Raw genomic sequence first — 26574 nt, 5'->3', positions numbered from 1 at the left:
AATGCCAAGTTTAAGGGTCTTGTTTTTTCCTACTGAGTAATCAGTTTGCCTAGAAAATACTGAAAGTTTCTAGGCAAGGAAGAACATGTTAAAGCTACAGGTTTGGAAGATTACTGTGGAAGCCAGTGTCTGGATCAGAAAAAGGAGGGACTAGATGTTGAACAAAACATAATAAGAACCATATGCCAGGCTTTGTACTCAGCATTTTAATTTATTATTCCATTGACTCCCTATGACAGCCTTATAAGATAAATATATCAGTTTCACAAATGAGAAAATTGTCTTAAAGAAGTCAAATAAATTTGCCTTGCTGGTAAATTAAGCAGCAGCATGGGAATTTGGAATTAATGAACTTCCTCTTACCACTATATCAGGCCAGGGAAGAGGTGAGGAGGGGTCTTCAGTAACATTTGGAAGTGGCTTCTTGTGGAGTCCAGAGATTTTCCCATTCCCTGTGTGTCTGAGACCCAGATCTCAGAGGTGGTCCCTACTTCACTGTTTTCAGAGTATGCTGTGTAACCACCAGAACCATGTACATAACATCCTCTGAGGAAGGTTCCTCTGGTGGGGGGCTCTCTCCAACTCTGTGGCTCTGTAGGATCTAGGACACAAAGATGGTACAATTAACAGCAGATTGTGAGAGAAGCAACCATTTGCTTATCATGTCATAGTCTCATGGCAAGTTGCTCCACCTCTCTGGTTCCCTGTCTACAGCAGTCAGGAGCCCTGCAAGTATTTTTCTCTTTTTTCTTCTCTTTTTTCATGAGATCTTGCTCTGCTAATGCTGTGCACATCTGTGATGAAGAAAGCCTTCTTCATTTTCTTACATGTGTTTTTGTGTGGGAGCATCAGGAAGTTGTGGAAAGATCCAGGGGTTTGGAGGTAGGGAGACGAGGTCCAACTTCCTCATACACAAATGGGTTAATTCTTGAGTTGTGAGTGTTAAATGAGGTAAGGCACATCTAGAGCCAAGCATATCACAGATTTCCAATAAAAGTATGTATTTTTCCGTGTCTCATTCTCACCTCTTTGACAGCGAATGCTTTAAAGTTCAAGTACTAAATTGCTCTTTTAATTTGAGTCTCACTTCCCCTCTCCCTTTAGGCAATAGGTGATTTTAAAAAGTGACACTTTTTTTTTTTAATGTGATTTAAGGGCCTGAAGGGACCATCCAGAAAACCTGGAGAGCATGGAGAGCCGGGGCTGAGGGGAGATTCTGTGAGTGGCGGTTGAGGGATTTCTGCTGCTTTAATACAAGGATTGTGAACTGTTTGCATGGGCACAATGGCAGAGAACAACAAATTATTCATTAATGAGGCATCTGTTCAGCCTATCTAAGTATTGCTACAAATAAGAGATTTGAGAGGAAACCCATCTTATAGAACAATTGGGCTCTCAAAGAGTTTGGAATTTTAATTGCATTGGTTATCTGGGATTACTGAGCAGATCCAGAAAATGAAAAGTCACGACTTTGGTACCTTTCTTTTTTAAAAAAATATGACTTCCTATATTTTCTTTTCCTGTCTTTCCTGTCCATTTGAGCTAAGAAAACTTTTACTTTCTCAGGGGGATCCTGGAATTGATACTTTCATCCAAGGCCCTAAGGGAGAAAAAGGAAGGCATGGACACCAGGTAAGATGGTCTCTGTTTGCTTGGGGATACTGGTACCCACGGGAGCAGATGCTAGCTGGTGGAGGAAACTTGGGTATTCCAGTTGGATCAACATAGAAAAACAGAAAGCAAACCTGTGGGACTCCGATATCTATGGAAACAGGAACTCTGAATGCTAATCCCCACTTGTATCCTTGCCTAGCATCCATGTCTCTTAGTTTTTCTTTTTGTACAAATCTTATTTCCCACAACATTAGTAATATAAGTTACTTTACCTTGTTTGTCCTTGGTTTCTTCATCTCCAGAATGAAATTTTCAGACTCAATGATGCCTAAGATCTTTCCAGTATTAAAAGTCTCCAATTTTATTTTATTTTATTTATTTTTAACAACTTTATTGAAGTATAATTGCTTTACAATTGTGTGTTAGTTTCTGCTTTATAACAAAGTGAATCAGCTATACATATATCCCCATATCTCTTACCTCTTGCAGCTCTCTCCCTCCCACCTTCCCTATCCCACCCCTCTAGGTGGTCACAAAGCACAGAGCTGACCTTCCTGTGCTATGTGGCTACTTCTCACTAGCTATCTATTTTACATTTGGTAGTGTATATATGTCCATGCCACTCTCTCACTTCTTCCCAGCTTACCCTTCCCCTTCCCATGTCCTCAGGTTCATTCTCTATGTCTGCATCTTTATCACTGTCCTGCCCCTAGGTTCTTCAGAACCTTCTTATTTTTTAGATTCCATATATATGTGTTAGTATACGGTATTTGTTTTTCTCTTTCTGACTTACTTCACTCTGTATGACAGACTCTAGGTCCATCTGGGTCCACTCACTACAAGTAACTCAATTTTGTTTCTTTTTCTCTAATGATTAGTGATGTTGAGCATCCTTTCATGTGTTTGTTGGCAACCTGTATATCTTCTTTGGAGAAATGTCTCTTTAGTTCATCTGTCCATTTTGGAATTCGGTTGTTTGTGTTTTTGGTACTGAGCTGCATGAGCTGCTTGTATATTTTGGAGATTAATCATTTGTCAGTTGCTTCATTTGCAAATATTTTCTCCCATTCTGAGGGTTGTCTTTGCAACTTGTTTATGTTTTCCTTTGCTGTGCAAAAGCTTTGAAGTTTCATTAGGTCCCATTTGTTTTTTTTGTTTGTTTGTCTGTTTTTATTTCCATTTCTCTAGGCAGTGGGTCAAAAACGATCTTGCTGTAATTTATGTCATAGAGTTTTCTGCCTATGTTTTCTTCTAAGAGTTTTATAGTGTCTGGCCTTACATTTAGGTCTTTAATCCATTTTGAGTTTATTTTTGTGTATGGTGTTAGGGAATGTTCTAATTTCATTCTTTTACATGTAGCCGTCCAGTTTTTCCAGCACCACTTATTGAAGAGGCTGTCTTTTCTCCATTGTATGTTCTGCCTGCTTTATCAAAAATAAGGTGACCATGTGTGCATGGGTTTATATGCCCAGTAGTGGGATTGCTTTATACTATCCTAGTTTCCTATCCTGTTCCATTGATCTATATTTCGGTTTTTGTGCCAGTACCATACTGTCTTGATTACTGTAGCTTTGTAATATAGTCGGAAGTCAGGGAGCCTGATTTCTCCAGCTCCGTTTTTCTTTCTCAAGATTGCTTTGGCTGTTCGGGGTCATTTGTGATTCCATACAAATTGTGAAAATTTTTGTTTTAGTTCTGTGAAAAATGCCATTGGTAGTTTGATAGGGATTGCATTGAATTTGTAGGGTGCTTTTGGTAGTATAGTCATTTTCACAATGTTGATTCTTCCAATCCAAGAACATGGTAAATCTCTCCATCTGTCTGTATCATCTTCAATTTCTTTCATCAGTGTCTTATAGTTTTCTGCATACAGGTCTTTTGTCTCCTAGGTAGGTTTATTCCTAGGTATTTTATTCTTTTTGTTGCAGTGGTAAATGCGAGTGTTTCCTTAATTTCTCTTTTAGATTTTTCAGCATTAGTGTATACGAATGCAAGAGATTTCTGTGCATTAACTTTGTATCCTGCTACTTTACCAAATTCATTGATTAGTTCTAGTAGTTTTCTGGTGACATCTTTAGGATTCTCTATATAGTATCATGTCATCTGCAAAGAGTGATAGTTTTACTCCTTCTTTTCCAATTTGGATATCTTTATCTTCTGTGATTGCTGTGGCTAAGACTTCCAAAAGTATGTTGAATAATAGTCATGAGAGTGGACAACCTTGTCTTGTTCCTGATCTTAAGGGAAGTGGTTTCAGGTTTTCACCATTGAGAATGATGTTGGCTGTGGGTTTGTCATATATGGCCTTTATTATGTTGAGGCAACTTCCCTCCATGCCTACTTTCTGGAGGGTTTTTATCATACATGGGTGTTGAATTTTGTCAAAAACTTTTTCTGCATCTACGGAGATGATCATATGGTTTTTCTCCTTCTGTTTGTTAATATGGTGTATCACATTGATTGATTTGCATATATTGAAGAATCCTTGCCTTCCTGGGTCAAAACCCACTTGATCGTGGTGTATGATCCTTTTAATGTGCTGTTGGACTCTGTTTGCTAGTATATTGTTGAGGATTTTTGCATCTCTATTCATCAGTGTTATTGACCTGTAGTTTTCTTTTTTGTGACATCTTTGTCTGGTTCTGGTATCAGAGTGATGGTGGCATCATAGAATGAGTTTGGGAGTGTTCTTCCCTCTTGTATATTTTGGAATAGTTTGAGCAGGATAGGTGTTGTCTCTTCTCTAAATGTTTGATAGAATTGCCTGTGAAGCCATCTGGTCCTGGGCTTTTTTTTTGCTGGAAGATTTTTAATCACCATCTCAATTTCAGTGCTTGTGATTGGTCTGTTTATATTTTCTATTTCTTCCTGGTTCAGTGTGGGAAGGTTGAGCTTTTCTACGAATTTGTCCATTTCTTCCAGGTTGTCCATTTTAGTGGCATATAGTTGCTTGTAGGATTCTCTCATGATCCTTTGGATTTCTGCAGTGTCAGTTGCTACTTTTCCCTTTTCATTTCTAATTCTATTGATTTTCATCTTCTCCCTTTTTTTCTTGATGAGTCTGACTAATGGTTTATCAATTTTGTTTATCTTCTCAAAGAACCAGCTTTTAGTTTTATTGATCTTTGCTATTGTTTCCTTCATTTCTTTTTCATTTATTCCTTATCTGATCTTTATGATTTCTTTCCTTCTTTTAACTTTGGGGTTTTTTGGTCCTCTTCGTCTAATTGCTTTAGATGTAATGTTAGGTTGCTTATTTGAGATGTTTCTTGTTTCTTGAGGTAGGATTTTATTGCTATAAACTTCACTCTTAGAACTGCTTTTGCTGCATCCCATAGGTTTGGATTCCTCGTGTTCTCATTGTCATTTGTTTCTAGGTGTTTTTTGATTTCCTCTTTAATTTCTTCAGTGATCTCTTTGTTATTTAGTAGCGTATTGTTTAGCCTCCATGTGTTTGTATTTTTTACAGATATTTTCCTGTAATTGATATCTAGTCTCCTAGCATTGTTGTCGGAAAAGATACTTGATATGATTTCAATTTTCTTAAATTTACCAGGGCTTGATTTGTGACCGAACATATGATCTATCCTGGAGAAAGTTCCATGAGCACTTGAGAAGAAAGTGTATTCTGTTGTTTGGGGATGGAATGTCCTATAAATATCAATTAAATCCATCTCATTTAATGTGTCATTTAAAGCTTGTGTTTCCTTATTTATTTTCATATTTGATGATCTGTCCGTTGGTGAAAGTGGGGTGTTAAAGTCCCCTACTATGATTGTGTTGCTGTTGATTTCCCCTTTTATGGCTATTAGCATTTGCCTTATGTATTGAGTTGCTCCTGTGTTGGGTGCATAAATATTTACAATTGTTATATCTTTTTTGGTTGATCCCTTGATCATTATGTAGTGTCCTTCCTTGTCTCTTGTAACATTCTTTATTTTAAAGTGTATTTTGTCTGATATGAGAATTGCTACTCCAGTTTTCTTTTGATTTCCATTTGCATGGAATATCTTTTTCCATCCCCTCACTTTCAGTCTGTATGTTTCCCTAGATCTGAAAAGGGTCTCTTGTAGACAGCATATATACGGGTCTTGTTTTTGTATCCATGTAGCGAGCATGTGTCTTTTGGTTGGATCATTTAATCCATTTATATTTAAGATAGTTATCGATATGTATGTTCCTTATACCATTTTCTTAATTGTTTTCTTTTTTTTTTTTGGTAGGTCTTTTACTTCTTTTGTGTTTCCTGACTAGAGAAGTTCCTTTAGCATTTGTTGCAGAGCTGGTTTGGTGGTTCTGTACTCTCGTAGCTTTTGCTTGTCTGTAAAGTTTTTAATTTCTCCATCGAATGTGAATGAGATCCTTGCTGGGTAGAGTAATCTTGGTTGTAGGTTTTCCCCTTTCATCCCTTTAAATATGTCATGCCACTCCCTTCTGGCTTGTAGAGTTTCTGCTAAGAAATCAGCTGTTAACCTTATGGAAGTTCCCTTGAATGTTATGTGTCGTTTTCCCCTTGTTACTTTCAATAATTTTTGTTTGTCTTTAATTTTTGCCCGTTTGATTACTCTGTGTCTCAGTGTGTTTCTCCTTGGGTTTATCCTGTTTGGGACTCTCTGTGCTTCCTGGACTTAGGTGGCTATTTCCTTTCCCATTTTAGGGAAGTTTTGAACTATAATCTCTTCAAATATTTTCTTGGGTCCTTTCCCTCTCTCTTCTCCTTCTGGGATTCCTATAATGCGAATGTTGTTGTGTTTAATGTTGTCCCAGAGGTCTCTTAGTCTGTCTTCATTTCTTTTCATTCTTTTTTGTTTATTCTGTTCCACACCAGTGAATTCCACCATTCTGTCTTCCAGGTCACTTATTTGTTCTTCTGCCTCAGTTATTCTGCTATTGATTCCTCCTACAATAATTCCTTATTGTATTGTTCATCTCTGTTTGTTCTTTAATTCTTCTAGGTCTTTGTTAAACATGTCTTGCTTCTTCTCAATCTTTGCCTCCATTCTTTTTCTGAGGTCCTGGATCATCTTTACTATCATTATTCTCAATTCTTTTTCTGGAAGGTCGCCTATCTCCATTTCATTTATTTGTTTTTTTGGGTTTTATCTTGTTCCTTTATCTGGCACATAGCCTTCTGCCTTTTCATCTTGTCTACCTTTTTGTGAATGTGTTTTTTTTTTGTTCCACAGGCTGCAGGATTTTAGTTCTTCTTGCTTCTGCTGTCTGCCCTCTGGTGGATGAGTCTATCTAAGATGCTTGTGCAAGTTTCTTGATGGGAGGGACTGGTGGTGGGTAGAGCTGGTTGTTTCTCTGGTGGGGAGAGCTCAGTAAAACTTTAACCCGCTTGTCTGCTGCTGGGTGGGGCTGGGTTCCCTCCGTTTTGACTGTTTGGCCTGAGGTGACCCAACACTGGAGCCTACCTGGGCTCTTTAGTGGGGCTAATGGCTGATTCTGGGAGGGCTCATGCCAAGGAGTACTTCCCAGGACTTTTGCTGTCAGTGTCCTTGTCCTCAGGGTGAGACACAGCCAACCCCTGTCTCTGCAGGAGACCCTCCAACACTAGCAGGTCAGTATGGTTCAGTCCCCCATGGGATCACTGCTCCTTCTCCTGGGTCCTGATGTGCACACTCCTTTGTGTGTGCCCTCCAAGAGTGGAGTCTGTGTTTCCCACAGTCCTGTTGAAGTCCTGCAATCAAATCCTGCTAGCCTTCAAAGTGTGATTCTCTAGGAATTCCTCCTCCCGTTGCCAGACCCCCTGGTTGGGAAGCCTGATGTAAGGCTCAGAACCTTCACTGCAGTGGGTGGACATCTGTGGTATAAGTGTTCTTCAGTTTGTGATTCATCTACCCAGCAGTTATGGGATTTGATTTTATTGTGATTGTGCCTCTTACCATCTCATTGTGACCTCTCCTTTGTCTTTGGATGTGGGGTCTGTTTTTTGGTGAGTTCCAGTGTGTTCCTGTCAATGATTGTTCAGCAGTTAATTGTGATTCTGGTGCTCTCACAAGAGGGAGTGAGAACATATCCTTCTACTCGGCCATCTTGAACCAATCTCTGCTCCTAACTTGTTGATGCCAAAGTTCTTCTCCCTGAGAAAGTCAGATGAGGATCTCATGAGCTTATTAAAAAATGTCCAATATAGAAAACAATACAAAAAAACAATATAGAAATGTGAGGAATCATCATTTTGTCTTTCTCCTTGTTTGGGATAACTTATTTTTTCACAAAATCTAGCATACTTGAAAAGAAAGACATGATAACACAATTTTTTTCTACCATATAAATTTTTGGTAAAAATAATTTCAATAAGTGTTTCTACCATAATTAAATAACACTTCCCTAGTATTGTGGAATATTCAAATTGCTTCAGAATTTTATCTATTATAAATAACAGTTGGAAGAACAGCTTTGTCCAAAATTTTTTTGTTTCTGTATTTCATATTCTTTCCCAATTTATGTATTCTTATTGAGTTAACATGTTACTTCACTGAATAGTTATCTAAAATATTCCTACTTGTCATCCAAGGGGGTTTTCCATTTCTCCTGAAACTTGGACTCATTTTTTCTCTGGACACCACTCGTTTTCTGACCCTAAGTAAGTGAGAGCTCTAGAGAGTTCCCTCATCTGACTGTGTATAGCATCCCCTGTGTACCCATTACTCCATGTGTGCAGAGACACACTCTTTTGCCTCCTGTTTTCATTTTCCAGCTGTACCCTACATGATGCAGATAGAGAGGGAAGTGCCAGCATTGTTCAAGCATTAAGCATGGCTTGTTGGAGAACACCTATGACTACTGTCCCAGCATGGGGAACCCTGAGGTGTTGTCAAACAATCTTTGGGTAAAGAATGCTTATGACATGGATATTTTAAAACACCAGAATTAAATCCATTTGCTCCTAGAGGAGTGCTGACCAATAGAAGTTTCTGAGATCATGGAAATTTTCTATATACGTGCTGCCCAATATGGTAGCCACAAGCCACATGTGTTTATTGAACACTTGAAATGTACCTACTGTAACTGAGGAAACTAAAATTTTAAATTTAATTTACTTTAGATTAATTTAAACATAGTAGTCACATGGGGTTAGTTAGTGGCTTTTGTATGGGGCAGCCCATGACTAGAGAGTCAACTCAGAAGTGTGTAGACATCTAAAACTGGTCTTTCCCTTACCTCTTTCTTTCCAGGGAATTTCTAGTATCGATGGACCTCAGGGAGAAACGGGAAATGTTGGCCCTCAGGTAGGTATAGCCACTTGTGGGATGTATTTCATCTGCTTTTGTGGAGGATAGAGGTATGATGGGGTGAAAACTGGCTTGTTTCCTTCTGTAAGGTCTCTGCTTCCCTTCTCTCCTTAGGGTTCAAGAGGAAGATGAGGTCTGCCAGGGCTAAAGGTCAGTGCTTTCTGAGAAGAGTGGCTTCTTGTTCCACATATATGGCTACTTTATATAAGTTCTCTCATATAAAGGGGAGTGTTGGTTGGGTTGTTGGAGGCTGCATGATCCCTGGGAAATTTCTATGGAGACCTTTTCCATGAAGAAGGAGAAGTCTGTATGGTTCTTCTCTGCTCCCTCTCCAACCTGCTATAATATTTCATTTAGATGGAAAATAAGCTAACATCTTAAAGAATTGCTTTTACCTCTGAAATAATGATTTTTCCATTTAAAGAAGTGGGACTTCCTGTGGGTGCATAAGGGGATCTCATAGTCACTAAATAAAGGTAAAAAATTGAACTTTTACTATTTCCAAAGAAGGAATAGTGTGATTTCAGGGTAGAATGGGATATCTCTGTGGGGGAATCATATTTTACTGAGCATTTACCTAGCACCAGTCACTGCACTAGACCTTTATTTATATGACCTCATGTAAACCTTTCTGCAACCCCAGGAGTTATGAGCATCATTAGTTAATTTTTAGGGCTAAGAGAGGAAATAGAGGTTTAGCAAAGTGAAGTTAGTTGTTAGAGGCTACATAGCTTTGGATTCAAATCCAAAGATTAGGAAACTCTTCAAAATTTTTGTACAAAATGAGAGTTAAATTTGTTATGTAGATTCCTTTCTAACATATTCTGGTCGTGCTCTGCTGGTATTTTTTTCTAGCATTCTCATGATTTAGAGATGGAGGAAAAGTCAGAGACTGATTTATGTCATTTCTGAGCCTGCGAATGAGTGCGTGTGTATGTGGCTTCAAACCAAACATGTTGGAAAGCATAGCTATTGAGAAATCCCAAGTCTCACAAATCCAAACAAATTCTGTTGACACCAAGTAAAATCTTAATCTGTCTCATAAAATGTTAAGATTGAAATAAATTCTTAAATAGACCATTTCTTGTGCTTTAAATTCAGTTTTATAGCACTTGTGACATAAATAATGTCTTGAACTATCATTTTAGCCTATTGTTTTTAGCCCCCCGAAAGGCAGAAAGAAATAGTCTACGAGTTGACTAGGCTAAGTTTTAGGGAAATTCAGTGACTCTACGCAGTGGAAGGAATTTCCTACTCTTAAATTATTTAATACTTTTGCAATGCTATGTGCAGTTTATCTAAATAGCCATTGACAGTGGGTCCTCTGCTCACCTGGGTCTTGGTTACTTTTGGTTCCCTAAACTGAACTCCATCTCCTGTGTTTTTCCTTTTTATTTAATTGAAACCAGAGCTGAACCTGTGGTAAATTTAAAGTCAAATTGCACTTGCAAGCGTATAATGAAAAACGTTTCCCTGCCCATTTTTTCCCAGGTCTTCAGGCGCACTTATTTTCATCTCTTGGGGCTGTTCCTTCTGGTATTATTGCCATTTTTCTAAAGAACATACTTACTTGGCTATTTCTTGGTTTTCAGTTTTAGATGTTTTTCTATTGATTTCTTCCAGTGGGGGATAAAGATTTTTCTTAACCTGTCCATCTCCTCCATATGCTTCCCCCCAACTCATTCTTAAAATACACTTATTTTCTCCACTTTTGTTCAAATCAATTCATTATTCAGATGTTGACTGATAAATAGCAGTTACAGCTATCTAACTGTGATATTCCTTGAGTCACCCTCTCTCCCCATTTGTTTTGTGTTCTGTGTGCCTATTACTAGTTAATCATAAAGCTCTTTGACACAACTGATAACCTCCCAATATACTCAAACATGTGAGGTTTATTTTTCTTAGATTCCTCCTTCCTGGGCCATCTGTCCTCCTCCTCTCATCCAGGCTGATGTCTCTTTGGGCCTCTGCACTGTTGTCTTCTGGGGACAGCTTTGGGAACAGCAACCTCTCATTTTGGGAGCAAAGTGTGTGCACACTGCCATCTTTAATAGAAAGCCTCTCCCATTAATACCTTGTCATCTTGATGAATCCCTATAGTTTTGGCTCTTTTTCAACAATCCCTATAGTTCTTTACTCTTTTATCTATTCAAGCTTTGATTTTTTAGTAAGAGATAAAATTCATAACTATTTGCAGACTCCAGGGTGAACTGGGTTTATATAACAAGTCAATGGTTTGCTAGTTAACCCAGTGTTGGAGCAGTGATCATATAGACTGATTTATGTTTTGAGGCTATAACTTGCTAAAGAGCAGCCAATACTGTTGGAAGAATATAGCTTACAGAGGTGCTGAACTCCAAATTACAACATTCCTTTGACCTTGGGAAAATATGGCTTGTTATTGTCTATAAAATTAGATATGTTGGCTTTTGCAAGATGCATAATAAAATGAAATTCTAACTAATATTTTATTTATGGAAAAGATTGTACTATGGCAAATAAATCTATGCATAGATTGTTTTGTCAATAAGGGAAAATTTTAATTTGTTAATTATGATAAAGTTAAGTATATCATCACCTTTTAAAATGTCCACTAACTCACCACTGTCCTGCAATTACTTTTATGTTTGTGTGTTTCCTTTACTTGCATAGGTAATAAGGGGTTATTATAATGAATACACTATTTTATATCTGATTTTCTGTGTTTCCAAATCTTCCTATTATCACTTTAAAACATTATATCTTACTCTGCTGAAGAAAAATGACTTACTAAACTACTTTTATATTGAACATTTAGGTATTTCTATTTTTTTAGATGTCATGGTCAGTGATGTAAAGAAAAGCTGTATTACAAGGTTTTTGTTTTGTTCTTGCTTTTGCTTCGCTGACAATTTCCTTAATATAAATGTATAGGCATGCATAAATTAGGAGTTTGGGATTAACATATACACACTACTATATATAAAATACATAACCAACAAGGACCTACTGTATAGCACAGAGAACTATATTTGATATCTTGTGATAACCTATAAAGGAAAAGAACATGAGAAAGAATATAAATATGTGTGTGTATATATATATATATATAAATATAAATGTATATACACCTGAAACTAACACAAGATTGTAAATTAACTATACTTCAATTTTAAAAAAGTTAAAAAAAATATATAGGCATGGAGTTACAATAAAAGAGTCTGACCTTTGCTGTATAGAGCCATATTGTTTTCCGAAGTGTTGCACCATGAATGTCACTAATGTGATGTGCACATTAAACAACATTTCACAACCTGTTTCAAAATTTCTAGCTACATGCTTTTTAAGACTTGATTCACATTTATAAATCTAGATATCAACTCTTGAAGAACAGAATGATTTAACCATAATGATTAATAGAAGTGCTTCTTATTTATCTGAATGGTCTAAAAAACTTAAGAAGCACTAGTATTTGATCCACAAATTGACTCATTTTAGTTTAGGATTTCTTCTCCCTGCAAATCTATGAATAATCAGTAACCTAGTCAACATGTGAGCAACATGAGAAAGAAGGCAGCATCATTCACAGAGTGGGTATTACCCTCAATTTTAGAAAACACATCTCCTCTGTAGAAATGAAGATATTTGAGGGAGAAATTAAATCAGTTACCGGATGAATCAATTTAACAGCTCACCCCTTGCCTAGAAAACTAGCTTAATGCTGTAAGAATCTGTAGGGTTTTAAAGCCAGTTTTCTGCTATTTCTTTGTGTGCTTTTTGTGCTTTTGTTCCAAAATGTCACACTTGTTGCTGTGCTCAACATTCTGAGTTTCCTCACATGGGATAAGCATCCTTAACACCAGCAAGCATTTAGCCCATGTCCCTTAAAAGGAGTGGATGCACTTTTAGGAACCAGTTATTATGTAAAATGGGAGTTTGGGTTGTTTAAACAAAGTATTTTTGCTTCCACCACTAGCTTAGATATTGGAAGGAGACTGGGAAACACAGTAAAAATGTGGTTCTGCATTTTCCTTACCAAATAAGTGGGAACCACACCCCAACCCCCGCAATTTCCTTTCCAACTCTGATCCTAAGGGGACTGAACGCAGACACGCAGATCTTTTTTGCCTTTCTCTTATGGCTTTCAAGTGACACCTTGCAGGGAAGGTTGCCTTCAATAGGGACACTGAAGGTGCCTAGTGAACTCACTAAGTTTTATTCGTTTTGACAGGGTGTGCGTGGAGAATCTGGTGAACGGGGTTATGAAGGAGAACTTGGGTATCCAGGCTCACAGATTGTATCAGGGAACTTATTTTTAGTGCTGAAGACTACTTGTTTGAATTTTTAACTTAAATTCTTTGATAGGGATTTAACATGTATCAGAATGGTCTAGGATGCCTCCCTCCCAGGGCCTCCCAAAGAAAATTGTATAGTCTCTCTTCTGGGCAGGTTAAACCCTGGTAGCTAATATCTTTTGAGCAATTACTATGTCCTATGTATGACCCTTAGAGCTTGTATTAGCTCATTCAATCCTTCAATGGGGAGGTTTTATCATCCCCATTTTACAGGGGAGAAATGGAGTGGGGATGGAGAAGTTAGGTAAATTGGCCAAGCCCACATAGCTTTCTTTGTAGGTGATAGACATGGGATTCAAACTCAGGCAGTCTAGTTATAAAATCTATGCTCTTAACTACTGCCTCTGAAGTTGTGTATGCAAATTACTCAAATAGTGTTTAATTCTTTAAAATTGTATTCAATTTGGCAGGAAAAATCAGCAAAGTGTTTATTGAGTGTCAGGTATACAGAGGGCACTTTGCAAATATGCCTGGGTCATTCAGACCATTAAGGCAAGCGTCTTGCGCTGAAGGAGTTCAGTCCAGTGGGGCATTGCAAGCTATTGATAATAACCAGAAATTAAACCTCCAACCAGTTCTTCTGTAATCTTCTAAGCATAACCCAAATATGTCATTCTGTAAACACTTCTGGAACACTTTCTGCATCTTTATTTTGAAAGCCAAATTGTTTCCAAGGATCCTCAAAAGGAGAACTTTAAAACAAAAGATTTTACTAACACATTGAATCATTCTCCACAATTTTGAAATTCCTATGAGTGTCAGATTGTCATTGAGAAGGTTTCTGCTGTTTTTTCTACTTGACAAAAGTACTAAAGAACGAAGTGGGTTATCAAGTGTTATTAGAAATTGTACTTATTTTATGATAGAAGATAGTATCTGAATCTAGGGGGAAACAACTGAGAGATATTTTTGGCTTTCCTTTTGATCACTGGCTTAATTCAAATGTGGGCACCCCCCCTGCCCCCCACCGTTGTTGTGTCCTGGACTTCTTTAAGTTCACTTTATTATACAGCTCAGTGTAAGGGGAGCAACCATGAGTAAGATAATCCATAAAAACTCCTCTTGATTCTCACCTTCCCACTTGGGTGTGGGTATGATGGTCTGTTTAAACAGATAATTACAATACCTCACCCAGGAGTATAGAAGCCAGGATCAATGCTTCTAATAGAAAGAATTTCTCAGAAAAGCTGGAGAAAAATTAAAGTGTCAAAAATCGATAAAGTCAAATAGATTGGGGAGAAAATGAACAGCTCCTCAGCAATGTACCCAGTGAGATTAGGCCACTTAGATGTGTTTGGGTTCTTGGTAATATCAGAATGCGAACGCTTGTCCTTAGTCCTTGTGTGGATAAGGGAAAGGTTGATTTTTCAAAGGAGATCAGTATCCCAGCAGCTCCTCTCATTTCCCTTTTAGGATGTAAAATTAGTTGGGTGAATTAAAATATAAAAGCAATTTTCAAACTTTAGTGTTCATCAGCTTCAACTGGAGAGGTGGTTAAAAATATAGATACATCCTGCTTCAGATGGAGGGAGTTTGGAGCGAGTGAGTTGGGGTGCTTCAGAGGGCAGAGGCTGCTTGATTCAAATGTGATACATGGAATAGTGATGGGCCAGAGTACCTTAATTTGTACTTCCATTAGCATCCAAGATAATTTTGTGGTTATGTGGAAAATAAATAGCTCTATAAAAATTGGTTGAATTTTAATTTCATCTGTGGACCGGAGACCAAGAGGAAGGCGAGGACCACCAGGAATTTCTGGAGAAAAAGGCTTACTGGGTGCTCAGGTAAGTTTGACAAAGTAACAGCTCAACACAGCTGCTCATTACCAATGCTCAGTTCATAGTCCTGCATGTCCCTGGACAAATAACGTAAAGCTACACTGTTTGTTCTAGGATCTGTGGGTATCAGGAATTTCTAGAAATAGCTAATTCGAGGCAGTAGACATTGATCACCAGCTATGTACCCCTTCTTCTCTAAGTATATTGTTGGAATATAGTGATGAATGAGATTGGTTTGAGCCACAGGGGTGTGTAACACATGCTCATACTTACTTATAGTGAAAGAAAAAAATAGTAGTACCAAAGGGCCATAAATGACTGATTTATTCCTTACAAACATATAAGGATGCATTGCTTAAAATTATCCCAGTTTTGTAGAGGAGAAAACTGAGGCTCAAAGGGATCAAATTACTTTTCATCTGGATAGTAGGTGGCTGAACTGGCCACCAGCTTGGGTCTTTCTAGTGCCTGTTTAGTGCCTCCCTCACTTACTATCCCGTGGTTCATAGAAGGGTCAGATCAGGCTGAGGCAATCAGGTCAGATCAGGCAATCAGGAGTGGCTTCCTACAGAAGGAGCATTTGAGATAGCTTTAAAAACCCAAGCAGCATGATTTAAGCCAGGGATTAGTGTATCTGGAGATTCAGAATGGCCTAAGCCATCTCTCTCTTGGTTGGGAAAAGTCAAGCCCCATAACTGATCGTATCATTTTCATTCTCATTCTATCATATTTTCTATTTGGAGTGGGTAAAAGTCCAGGCTTTTGTCTTCCCAGTCTCTTAATCAGATGGTATTTTTCCCTCTAGTAGACAGGTAATTCCTCCAGTTCTTGGTATGTGGAGGACATGGCCTCTTGTTCAGAACACCTTACTGCCCTACCTCAAACGCCAGCTCAGAGGTTAAATGTGTCTATTATGCACTTTGGAGGATAAAATTAATTGTATCAAACATTAGAGATGATTTGGGTCATGGTCTTATTACAGGGGAATCCTGGGCCTCCAGGGCCAAATGGTTCAAAAGGAAAAGATGGACCAAGAGGAATGAAGGTAAATGTCAGAAAAAACACACTTCCTAGACTGCAACTTGGAATCTTTTATATGAATATCTCCTTATATGATCATTTCCAACATGAGTGTCTGATGTGCTTGGTAATGATATATGTATATATATATATATATATATATATATATATTTATAAGTACTCTGTGATAATAGAGACTTGACATGGCTTTGGATATTTTTTTGGGGGGGGCTGCATTGGGTCTTTGTTGCTGCCCACGGGCTTTCTCTAGCCTGTGTGGGCTTCTCGTTGCAGTGGCTTCTCTTGTTGTGGAGCACGGGCTGTAGGCGCACGGGCTTCAGTAGTTGCAGCATGCGGGCTCAGTATTTGCGGTGCGTGGGCTCAGTATTCATGGCTGGGAGCTCTAGAGTGCAGGCTCGGTAGTTGTGGCACATGAGCTTAGTTGTTCCACGGCATGTGGGGCCTTCTAGGACCAGGGATCCAACCCGTGTCCCCCACACTGGCAGGTGGATTCTTAACCACTGTGCCACCAGGGAAGTCCCTTGGTGGTGATATTGACTGTCCATTATCTTGTAGCTGGATAGATGTATACAGAGAAGGAAAGATATTTAGACAGATATATAGAAAGATGGATGGTTAGATGGACACATATATTAGTAGACAAAGATACATCAATAGATAGATAAACATATAGACTCAGCACAAATATAGTTTCATACACTTACACCTAGAAAAAGCCATAGTAATATAAAATTCTTTAACTCGTGCTGCATACCTGGTTTGTTAATTTTCAGTACCAAAATCTTCACTATATTTGTTAGTTACCTGTATTGAACAAAGTCTAGAGGAAGATATTGACCTTAGACTGTAGGATGATGCCAAGAGGACTTGAAAGGAGTATAAAACCTCTAAGGAAAATGACATAAAATTGCATGAACTCATAGCAGAAAATTAATTTAATTTTTACTTTTTATTTTAAAAGAGAGAGCTTGGTGATGCAGAAGAAAGAGGACCGCCGGGTCTACAAGGACCAAGGGGGAAACCTATAAGTCTTTCTCTGTTTTGGACTCCTGATCAAATTTCTTGTTATTTGTTTTTGTTCCACACAAAATTCTAACATTCTTGATGAATATTTGGGGTCACAAATATGACATGATCATCAGTAGAGCTGTTGTGAATCTACATAGTTCAAAGAGTCCATCATCGGATGAATGGATAAAGAAGATGTGGCACATATATACAATGGAATATTACTCAGCCATAAAAAGAGACGAAATTGAGCTATTTGTAATGAGGTGGATAGACCTAGAGTCTGTCATACAGAGTGAAGTAAGTCAGAAAGAGAGAGACAAATACCGTATGCTAACACATATATATGGAATTTAAGAAAAAAAAAATGTCATGAAAAACCTAGGGGTGAAACAGGAATAAAGACACAGACTTACTAGAGAATGGACTTGAGGCTATGGGGAGGGGGAAGGGTAAACGGTGACAAAGCAATAAAGAGGCATGGACATGTATACACTACCAAACGTAAGGTAGATAGCTAGTGGGAAGCAGCCGCATAGCACAGGGAGATCAGCTCGGTGCTGTGTGACCGCCTGGAGGGGTGGGATAGGGAGGGTGGGAGGGAGGGTGACGCAAGCGGGAAGAGATATGGGAACATATGTATATATATAACTGATTCATTTTGTTGTGAAGCTGAAACTAACATACCATTGTAAAGCAATTATGCTCCAATAAAGATGTTTAAAAAAAAAAAAAAAAGACTCCCAAACTCCTTATATCAATAAAGAATCCAAAGGTGTCTCAGGATTTATTTTGCCTTCTGACATGTTGTTGAAGAGGGAAGTTCCAAAGAGACTCTTCTGTTTGACAAAGATATTTCACAAGCATTTGAGTCTTTAGGAATACAGAGATGTTCAATGAAACTTTTTTTTTTCCAAAAAAACAAGTAAGACAGCCAATCAGAGTTGCAAACATTTAAGGGTCTGTGTTTGATTATTCAGAGCACAACAATAATCTTTGGAGACCAGGGATGATCTGCAGGGCTGTGCATTTTTACCTTAGTCATCACTCTGAACATGAGAGCAAGTTAGTTATTTCATGACTATTTTCAATTCATTACCTCACTGGAATTAGCTTTATAATACAGAGTAATGCTGTCTTTCCAACTCATGTTTCTGAGATTTCTTTCATCAACAGCAGGAAGGACCTGCAGCTGTTTTGCACTCCGCACTGAACTTGCAGTTATTAGCAAGGAGAGGAAGCAAAAACAGGACTAAGAAGCTTAAATGCGGAAAGGGAAAAAAAATAGGATTACTATCAAATGCATCTACACTCAAATCAGATGATGAAGTTAACACTGTTTAGCTTTAAAATATCTTGACTTAAAATAACGCAAAGCTTGTGCCTGCTGACCTCTCTCTGGGACAGAAAAAGCTGGGGAGCAATGCCTTTCTTGAAGGTATCACATCAGAGGGGGAATCTCCAAAATATACAGTTTGGGCCTCTGGAGTTGAAGATGCTGGAGGCCCTGCATGTGCTTAAGCAGAGAGAAGCTGGTGTAACAGCAATTGAACCTCATTTGCATCCTTTTTCCCCCTTAGTAATTTATTTCTAGCAATTTTTTTTTACCTTCCTTTTTATTTTCTAATATTTCAAACTTTCCTCCTTAGGTCATAGCCATGATTCTTGTGGCTTAAAATTAAAAAAAAAAAACAAACTTTTCCTCAGCTGATCTACTTGATTTAGGCACAGTCTTTGTCCATTCAGCAAAGAACAACTAAAAGGTTCTGAATTCACTCTTTATTACAGGATGCTCACTGTCTACATGTACAGATGCTATGATCCCAGTAGCATCGTCCACATTTTCATAGCGACCATCATCATCAACACCATGTCAAATTCCACCACCACCACCTCCAACAACATCACCATCACCATGACCACTACTACCATGAATCACCACCCCTCTACCACTACCGTCACCACCACCATTACACTCCTCTACCAACATCACCAATACTCCAGCCACCACCAGCAGCAGAATAATGGCCACTTATCAAGTACTTTCTCTGTGCCTGGCATCATGCTAAGTGCTTTCCATGCACAATTCCACTTAATCTTTCCAAAAACCATGCTTTGTAGATGATATTATTATGAGGAGGCTGAATCTTATAGAGGCTGAGTAACTTGGCCAAGGTCACTCATAGAACCAGTGGAAGTGGCATAAAAATTCAAGTCTGTCTGGTTTTATATCATATGCACGACATTGTCTCTATCCCAGTCTTTCCCCCCACCCCCCAGATTTCTCTTTATCCTTAGAGATTTAGCAATTCTGGAACTTCTTCCATTGTTATTTTATCCTACAAAGAAAGCAAGGTTAGCCCAGGGGGAACTTTGTACAGTGACTTGGCTTCCTACAACCAAGGTAGCATCTTGCTGAGGTCAGAATCTTGCTGAAAAGAGGGTTAAAAATTAACACACACACACACACACACACACACACACAAACTTATCTCATAGTCTTATAAAGTTTTATCTCATAGTCTTTTAAAATTTTAAACCCTTATCCGCTCCTTAGCCTATGAAGGTAGTCTAGTGTTTATCCTGTAAAAGTAGGGTAAACCTCCACCAAGCCCCTGCAACCCTCCACCAAGCTCCTTCTGCTTTCTCTACCTCCTTGCACCTGCTGATTTGTCCAAGAGTTCGGATAATATTTTTTTTTTTTTTTTTTTTTTGCGGTACGCGGGCGTCTCACTGTTGTGGCCTCTTCCATTGTGGAGCACAGGCTCCAGACGCACAGGCTCAGCGGCCATGGCTCACGGGCCCAGCCGCTCCGCGGCATGTGGGATCTTCCCGGACCGGGGCATGAACCCGCGTCCCCTGAATCGGCAGGCGGACTCTCAACCACTGCGCCACCAGGGAAGCCCTAGTTTGGATAATATTATTGACCAAGTGTTGATGTGGATGACTCTACAATTCATTGTGTATCATTTTCTTAGGGTCTTTCTAGTCCAGATGGATATGGACGTCCAGGAAGAAAAGGAACAAAGGTGAGGGTTACTTTACAGATTTTTCTCAACTAAAGACTGTAGTTTTTATTTTATTTCACTAGAATAAGTGTTATTACCCAAGTGGTATGCCAGGAATGATTTCTACATGTTGTTTATGACATATTGTAGCTACCAGAATTCCAGCTTTAAAAAATAAAAGCTGGGTTTGTTACTCCCTTATTGAAAAACCAAGTTCCTTACCTCATCATCCACCTGTGCCAGATGGCCCCACCCCAGCTCTAGGCATGCCAGACCCTGTCCCAACTCCTTGCCTTTGCGAACGCTCTTGCCTCTATTTGGGATGTTCTTCCCCATCTCCCTCTTTTGGACGATTTTTACTCCTTTTCTTAAACCAAGTCAGATATCAGCTTCTCCTTGTGGATGCCCTATTGGGCTTCCCCAGACAGAAATTGTTGTGCTATGCTCTGTGTTCCTAAAGCCCATTGTTCATATTTCTACAGTAGCCTTTCCCATCTAGGTTGTGTTATAATTTATCCCTGTGTCTACTTCCAGTTTGTGAACTTGACAGCAGGCTTGCATATTATTCATTTAAAAATTTCTTAAGTATTTAATTAATTAATTTATTTAAATTAATTTATTTTTTTAAAATTGCCATTGTGTTAGTTTCAGGTATATAGCAAAATGAGATATATATATAAATCTTTTTCAGATTCTTTTCCATTATAGGTTATTACAAGTTTTGGAGTACAGTACACTGTGCTATACAGTAGGTCTTTTTTAGTTATCTATTTAATATAAAGTAGTGTGCATAGGTTACTCCCAAACTCCTAATTTATCCCTCCCAAACTTTCCCTTTTGGTAAGTTTGTTTTCTATGTCTGTGAGTCTATTTCTGTAAATAAGTTCATTTGTATCATTTTTCTAGACATTTTATTCATTTTTGTATTGCTGGAGTAAAACCTGGCAGAGAGTAGGTGTTCAATAAGTAGATTTGAATATTTCCACTCCTATAAGAAGCTGGTATTTTAACATGTAGTTCATGGGTCACTGACAGAGGTTTTGAAGCATGGAAGCCACGTGAAGCTTGCTGAATGAATCAGATGTCATTAGCTACAGTTATTCTTCAGTCTACGAGTTACATTTATTGCCTCACAAACTCGGAAATCACTGGAATGTGCAGTGATGCTCAGCTACTGAACAGGACTCTGTGCTGACTTGTCTCAATTCTCTTGTTTCCCTTATGGCTGCAGGATGGCACCACTGCCATTTTATCAAGCAGGAAAGGGCCCCAAACACAGTAAGCTCTTGGTAAATATCTGTGGAATGATGGGACAATGGGGTGATCATCTAGATCAGTGATCATCTACCTTAGCATTGTCTATTTACAGATGAGAACATGGAGACTCAGAGAAGTGAAGTAACCTGCCTATGGTCACACAGCTAGAGACAGAGCTGAGTGTAGAATCTAGCCACTGGAGCCCCATCCTGGCAAATTAAGCCTTTCTTCTTTAGGAGAGAGTTTGCATGGCAGGGAATTCTGGGTAGAATTCAAACGGACACATTTTGAGCCACATGCCAGCTGTGAGCTAAGCACAAGGGCAGTCTGTGCTCACTGTGATAGAGTTAACACTGTGGAACACAGAGAGTCAGTCTACATTTGCATGATTTTTTTCCTGGCAACACATCATGGTCTCCCTCATGGCCCTACTGCTGCTTAGCCGACAACGTTTTCCTAGTCAGTTCACTCTTCTTCCCTCCAAGTTGACTATTTTATACCCTCTCCTCTCCCCTCAAACCTCCAAGACTTGCTTTCTCTTCTACATTTTCAGCAGACGACTGTGCTTCCTATTTCATTAATTAAATAGAATCATTGAGAAGAAAACTGCTACATACATCCACCACAATGGAGGCCACCTGCTTGCCTCTGTGATTACATGTCCTGCCTTCCTTCCACTGCACTGGATGAGAGTCAGTGCCCTTATGTGTCTGTATGCCTCATCTCTCCTCTTGTGGACTGGATTCCATTCTCTTTTTGCTTCCTTAAAGCTCTAGCTCTTGCAAGGGTCGCCTTTTTCTTCTGTATCATCAAATTTTCTTCCCTCACCATAGACCATTCCCAGCAGTATACAAAGAGGTGGGAATATCTTCCATCTGAAAACAAAACAAAACACCTCTCATTTAATTACATACTCCCATCACCCCATTTCTCTCTGATAAAACTCTTTGAAGGAGTAGACTGTACCAGTGGTTCTCAATAAGGGATGATTTTACCCTCCAGGGGACATTTGGCAGTATCTAGAGATGTGCTGTTTGTCACAACTGGGGCAAGAGGAGAGAGACCTTCAAGATGGCAGAAGAGTAAGACGTGGAGATCACCTTCCTCCCCACAAATACAACAGAAATACATATACATGTGGAACAACTCTTACAGAACACCTACTGAATGCTGGCAGAAGACCTGAGACTTCCCAAAAGGCAATAAACTCCCCACGTACCTGGGTAGGGCAAAAGAAAAAAGAAAAAATAGAGACAAAAGGATAGGGATGGGACCTACACCTCCGGGAGGGAGCTGTGAAGGAGGAAATGTTTCCACACACTAAGATGCCCTTTCACTGGCAGAGAAGGGGGGTGGCGAGGGGAAGCTTTGGAGCCACAGAAGAGAGCACAGCAACAGGGGTGCAGAGGGCAAAGCAGAGAGATTCCCGCACAGAGGATCGGTTCTGACCAGCACTCACCAACCGGAGAGGCTTGTCTGCTCACCCGTCGGGGCGGGCGGGGGCTGGGAGCTGAGGCTCGGGCTTGAGAGATCAGAACCGAGGGAGAGGACTGGGGTTGGCTGCGCGGACACACCCTGAAGGGGGCTAGTGCGCCACAGCAAGCTGGGAGGGAGTCCGGAAAAAAGTCTGGAACTGCTGAAGAGGCAAGAGACCATTGTTTCAGGGTGAATGAGGAGAGGGGATTCAGAGAACCACCTAAACAAGCTCCACAGACAGGGGTGATCCGCAGCTATCAGCGTGGACCACAGAGACGGGCATGAAACGCTAAGGTCAAGAAGCCTGTGTGCAAGCACAGGTCACTATCCACACCTCCTCTCCCAGGAACCTGTGCAGCCCGCCACTGCCAGGGTCCCGAGATCCAGGGACAACTTCCCCAAGAGAACACATGGTGTGCCTCAGGCTGTTGCAACGTCACGCCGGCCTCTGCCACTGCAGGCTTCCCCCGCATTCCGTACCCCTCCCTCCCCCTGACCTGAGAGAGCCAGAGCCCCCTAATCAGCTGCTCCTTTAACCCCTTACTGTCTGAGTGAAGAACAGACGCCCTCAGGCAACCTAAACAAAGAGGCAGAGACAAATCCAAAGCTGAACCCCAGGATCTGTGGGAACAAAGAAGAGAAAGAGAAATCTCTCCCAGTAGCCTCAGGAGCAGTGGATTAAATCTCCACAATCAACTTGATGTACCCTGCATCTGTAGAATACCTGAAGAGACAACGAATCATCCCAAACTTGAGGCGGTGGACTTTGGGAGCAACAATATATTTTTTCCTTTTCTCTTTTTGTGAGTGTGTATGTGTATGCTTCTTTGTGTGGTTTTGTCTGTACAGCTTTTTTTACCATTTGTCCTAGGGTTCTGCCTGTCCATTTTTTTTTTTAGTATATTTTTTAGCACTTATCATTGGTGGATTTATATTTTGGTTTGGTTGCTCTCTTCTTTCTTTCTTTTTTATTACTTTTTAAGTTTTTTATTTTTTAAAATTATTTTTTATTTGAATACCCTTTTTATTTTATTTTATTTTATTTTATTTTTCTGTGACTTTCTTTTTTCCTCCCTTTTCTTCTGAGCTGTGTGGCTCACAGGGTCTTGGGGCTCCAGCTGGCTGTCAGGCCTGTGCCTCTGAGGTGGAAGAGCTGAGTAAAGGGTATTGGTCCACCAGAGACCTCCAGGCTCCACATAATATCAAATAGTGAAAGTTCTCCCAAAGATCTCCATCTCAATGCTAAGACCCAGCTCCACTCAAAAACCAGCAAGCTACAGTGCTGGACACCCTATGCCAAACAACGAGGAAGACAGGAACACAACCACAACGATTAGCAGAGAGGTTGCCTAAAATCATACTAAGGTCACAGACACCCCAAAACACACCACAGGATGTGGTCCTGCCGAACAGAAAGACAAGATCCAGCCTCATCCACCAGAACACAGGCACCAGTCCCCTCCACCAGGAAGACAACACAACCCACTGCAACAACCTTACCCACTGGAGGCAATCACCAAAAGCAATGGGAACTATGAACCTGCAGCCTGAGAAAAGGAGACCACAAACACAGTAAGTTAAGCAAAATGAGAAGACCGGGAAACACACAGCGAATGAAGGAGCAAGGTAAAAACACACTAGGTCAAGCAAATGAAGAGAAAATAGGCAGTCTACCTGAAAAACAATTCAGAGTAATGATAGTAAAGGTGATCCAAATTCTTAGAATGGAGAAAATACAAGATATGTTTAACAAGAAACTAGAAGAAATAAAGAGCAAACAAACAATGATGAACAACAAAATAAATGAAATTTAAAATTCTCTAGAAGGAATCAATAGCAGAATAACTGAGTCAGAAGAATGGATAAGTGATCTGGAAGATAAAATATGGAAATAACGATAACAGAGCAGAATAAAGAAAAAAGAATGAAAAGAATTGAGGACAGTCTTAGAGACCTCTGGGACAATATTAAACACACCAACATTGGAATTATAGGAGTCCCAAAAGAAGAAGAGAAAAATAAAGGGACTGAGAAAATATTTTAAGAGATTATAGTGGGAAACTTCCCTAATATGGGAAAGGAAATAGTTAATCAAGTCCAGGAAGCACAGAGAGCCCCATACAGGATAAATCCAAGGAGACACACACCAAGACACATATTCATCAAACTATCAAAAATTAAATACAAATAAAAAATATTAAAACCATCAAGGGAAAAACAACAAATAACATACAAGGGAATCCCCATAAGGTTAACAGCTGATCTTTCAGCAGAAACTCTGCAAGCCAGAAGGGACTGGCAGGACATATTTAAAGTGATGAAAGGGAAAAACCTACAATGAAGATTACTCTACACAGCAAGGCGCTCATTCAGATTCGGTGGAGAAATTAAAACCTTAACAGAAAAGCAAAAGCTAAGAGAATTCAGAACTATCAAACCAGCTTTACAACAAATGCTAAAGGAACTTCTCTAGGCAGGAAACACAAGAGAAGGAAAACACCTACAATAACAAACCCAAAACAATTAAGAAAATGGTAATAGGAACATACATATCGATAATTACCTTAAATATAAATGGATTAATGCTCCAACCAAAAGACATACACTGGCTGAATGGACACCATAACAAGACCCATATATATGCTGTCTACAAGAGATCCACTTCAGACCTACAGACATGTACACACTGCAAGTGAGCGGATGGAAAAAGATATTCCATACAAATGTAAATCAGAAGAAAGCTGGAGTAGCTATTCTCATATCAAACAAAATAGACTTTAAAATAAAGACTATTACCAGAGACAAAGAAGGACACTACATAATGATCAAGGGATCAATGCAAGAAGAAGATCTAACAATTGTAAATATTTATGCACCCAACATAGGAGCACCTCAATACATAAGGCAAATGCTAACAGCCATAAAAGGGGAAATCGACAGTAACATAATCATAGTAGGGGACTTTAACAACCCACTTTCACCAACGGACAGATCGTCCAAATTGAAAATAAATAAGAAACACAAGCTTTAAATGATATGTTAAATAAGATGGACTTAATTGATATTTATAGGACATTCCATCCCCAAACAACAGAATACACTTTCTTTTCAAGTGCTCATGGAACATTCTCCAGGGCAGATCATATCTTGTGTCACAAATCAAACCCTGATAAATTTAAGAAAATTGAAATCATATCTAGGAGATTAGGAGACTAGATATCAATGCTAGGAGACTAGATATCAATTACAGGAAAAAATCTGTAAAAAATACAAACACATGGAGACTAAACAATATGCTCCTAAATAATGAAGAGATCACTGAAGAAATCAAAGAGGAAATAAAAAAATACCTAGAAACAAATGACACTGAAAACACGACCACCCAAAACCTATGGGATGCAGCAAAAACAGTTCTAAGAGGGAAGTATATAGCAATACAATCCTACCTCAAGAAACAAGAAACATCTAAAATAAACAACCTAACCTTACCTAAAGCAATTAGAGAAAGAAGGACAAAAAACCCCCAAAGTTAGCAGAAGGAAAGAAATCATAAAGATCAAAGCAGAAATAAATGAAAAAGAATGAAGGAAACAATAGCAAAGATCAATAAAACTAAAAGCTGATTCTTTGAGAGATAAATAAAATTGACAAACCGTTAGCCAGACTCAACAAGAAACAAAGAGACAAGACTCAAATCAATAGAATTAGAAATGAAAAAAGAAGTAACAACGGACCTGCAGAAATCCAAAGGATCATGAGAGATTACTACAAGCAACTCTATGCCAATAAAGTGGTTGCCCTGGAAGAAATGGAC

The 26574-nt window shown here is 39.1% G+C and overlaps 1 protein-coding gene across 1 annotated transcript in view; it reads left to right on the top strand.

The window, feature by feature from the left end:
- Positions 1 to 8814: 8814 nt before the first annotated feature.
- Positions 8815 to 26574, top strand: part of LOC138842646 (collagen alpha-4(VI) chain-like) — a 64763-nt gene continuing 47003 nt past the window's right edge. Inside the window, exons 1-6 of the mRNA XM_070045381.1 lie at positions 8815 to 8852; positions 13069 to 13134; positions 14916 to 14976; positions 15953 to 16015; positions 16973 to 17034; positions 19997 to 20048. Coding sequence (XP_069901482.1) covers positions 8815 to 8852; positions 13069 to 13134; positions 14916 to 14976; positions 15953 to 16015; positions 16973 to 17034; positions 19997 to 20048 — 342 coding nt within the window. The remainder of the gene's footprint in view (positions 8853 to 13068; positions 13135 to 14915; positions 14977 to 15952; positions 16016 to 16972; positions 17035 to 19996; positions 20049 to 26574) is intronic.

Source organism: Globicephala melas, chromosome 4 (assembly GCF_963455315.2).
Source record: "Globicephala melas chromosome 4, mGloMel1.2, whole genome shotgun sequence".
Classification (NCBI taxonomy): Eukaryota; Metazoa; Chordata; class Mammalia; order Artiodactyla; family Delphinidae; genus Globicephala; species Globicephala melas.
The sequence above is the reverse complement of the archived record's forward strand: the minus strand, read 5'-3'. Positions and strand labels throughout refer to the sequence as shown.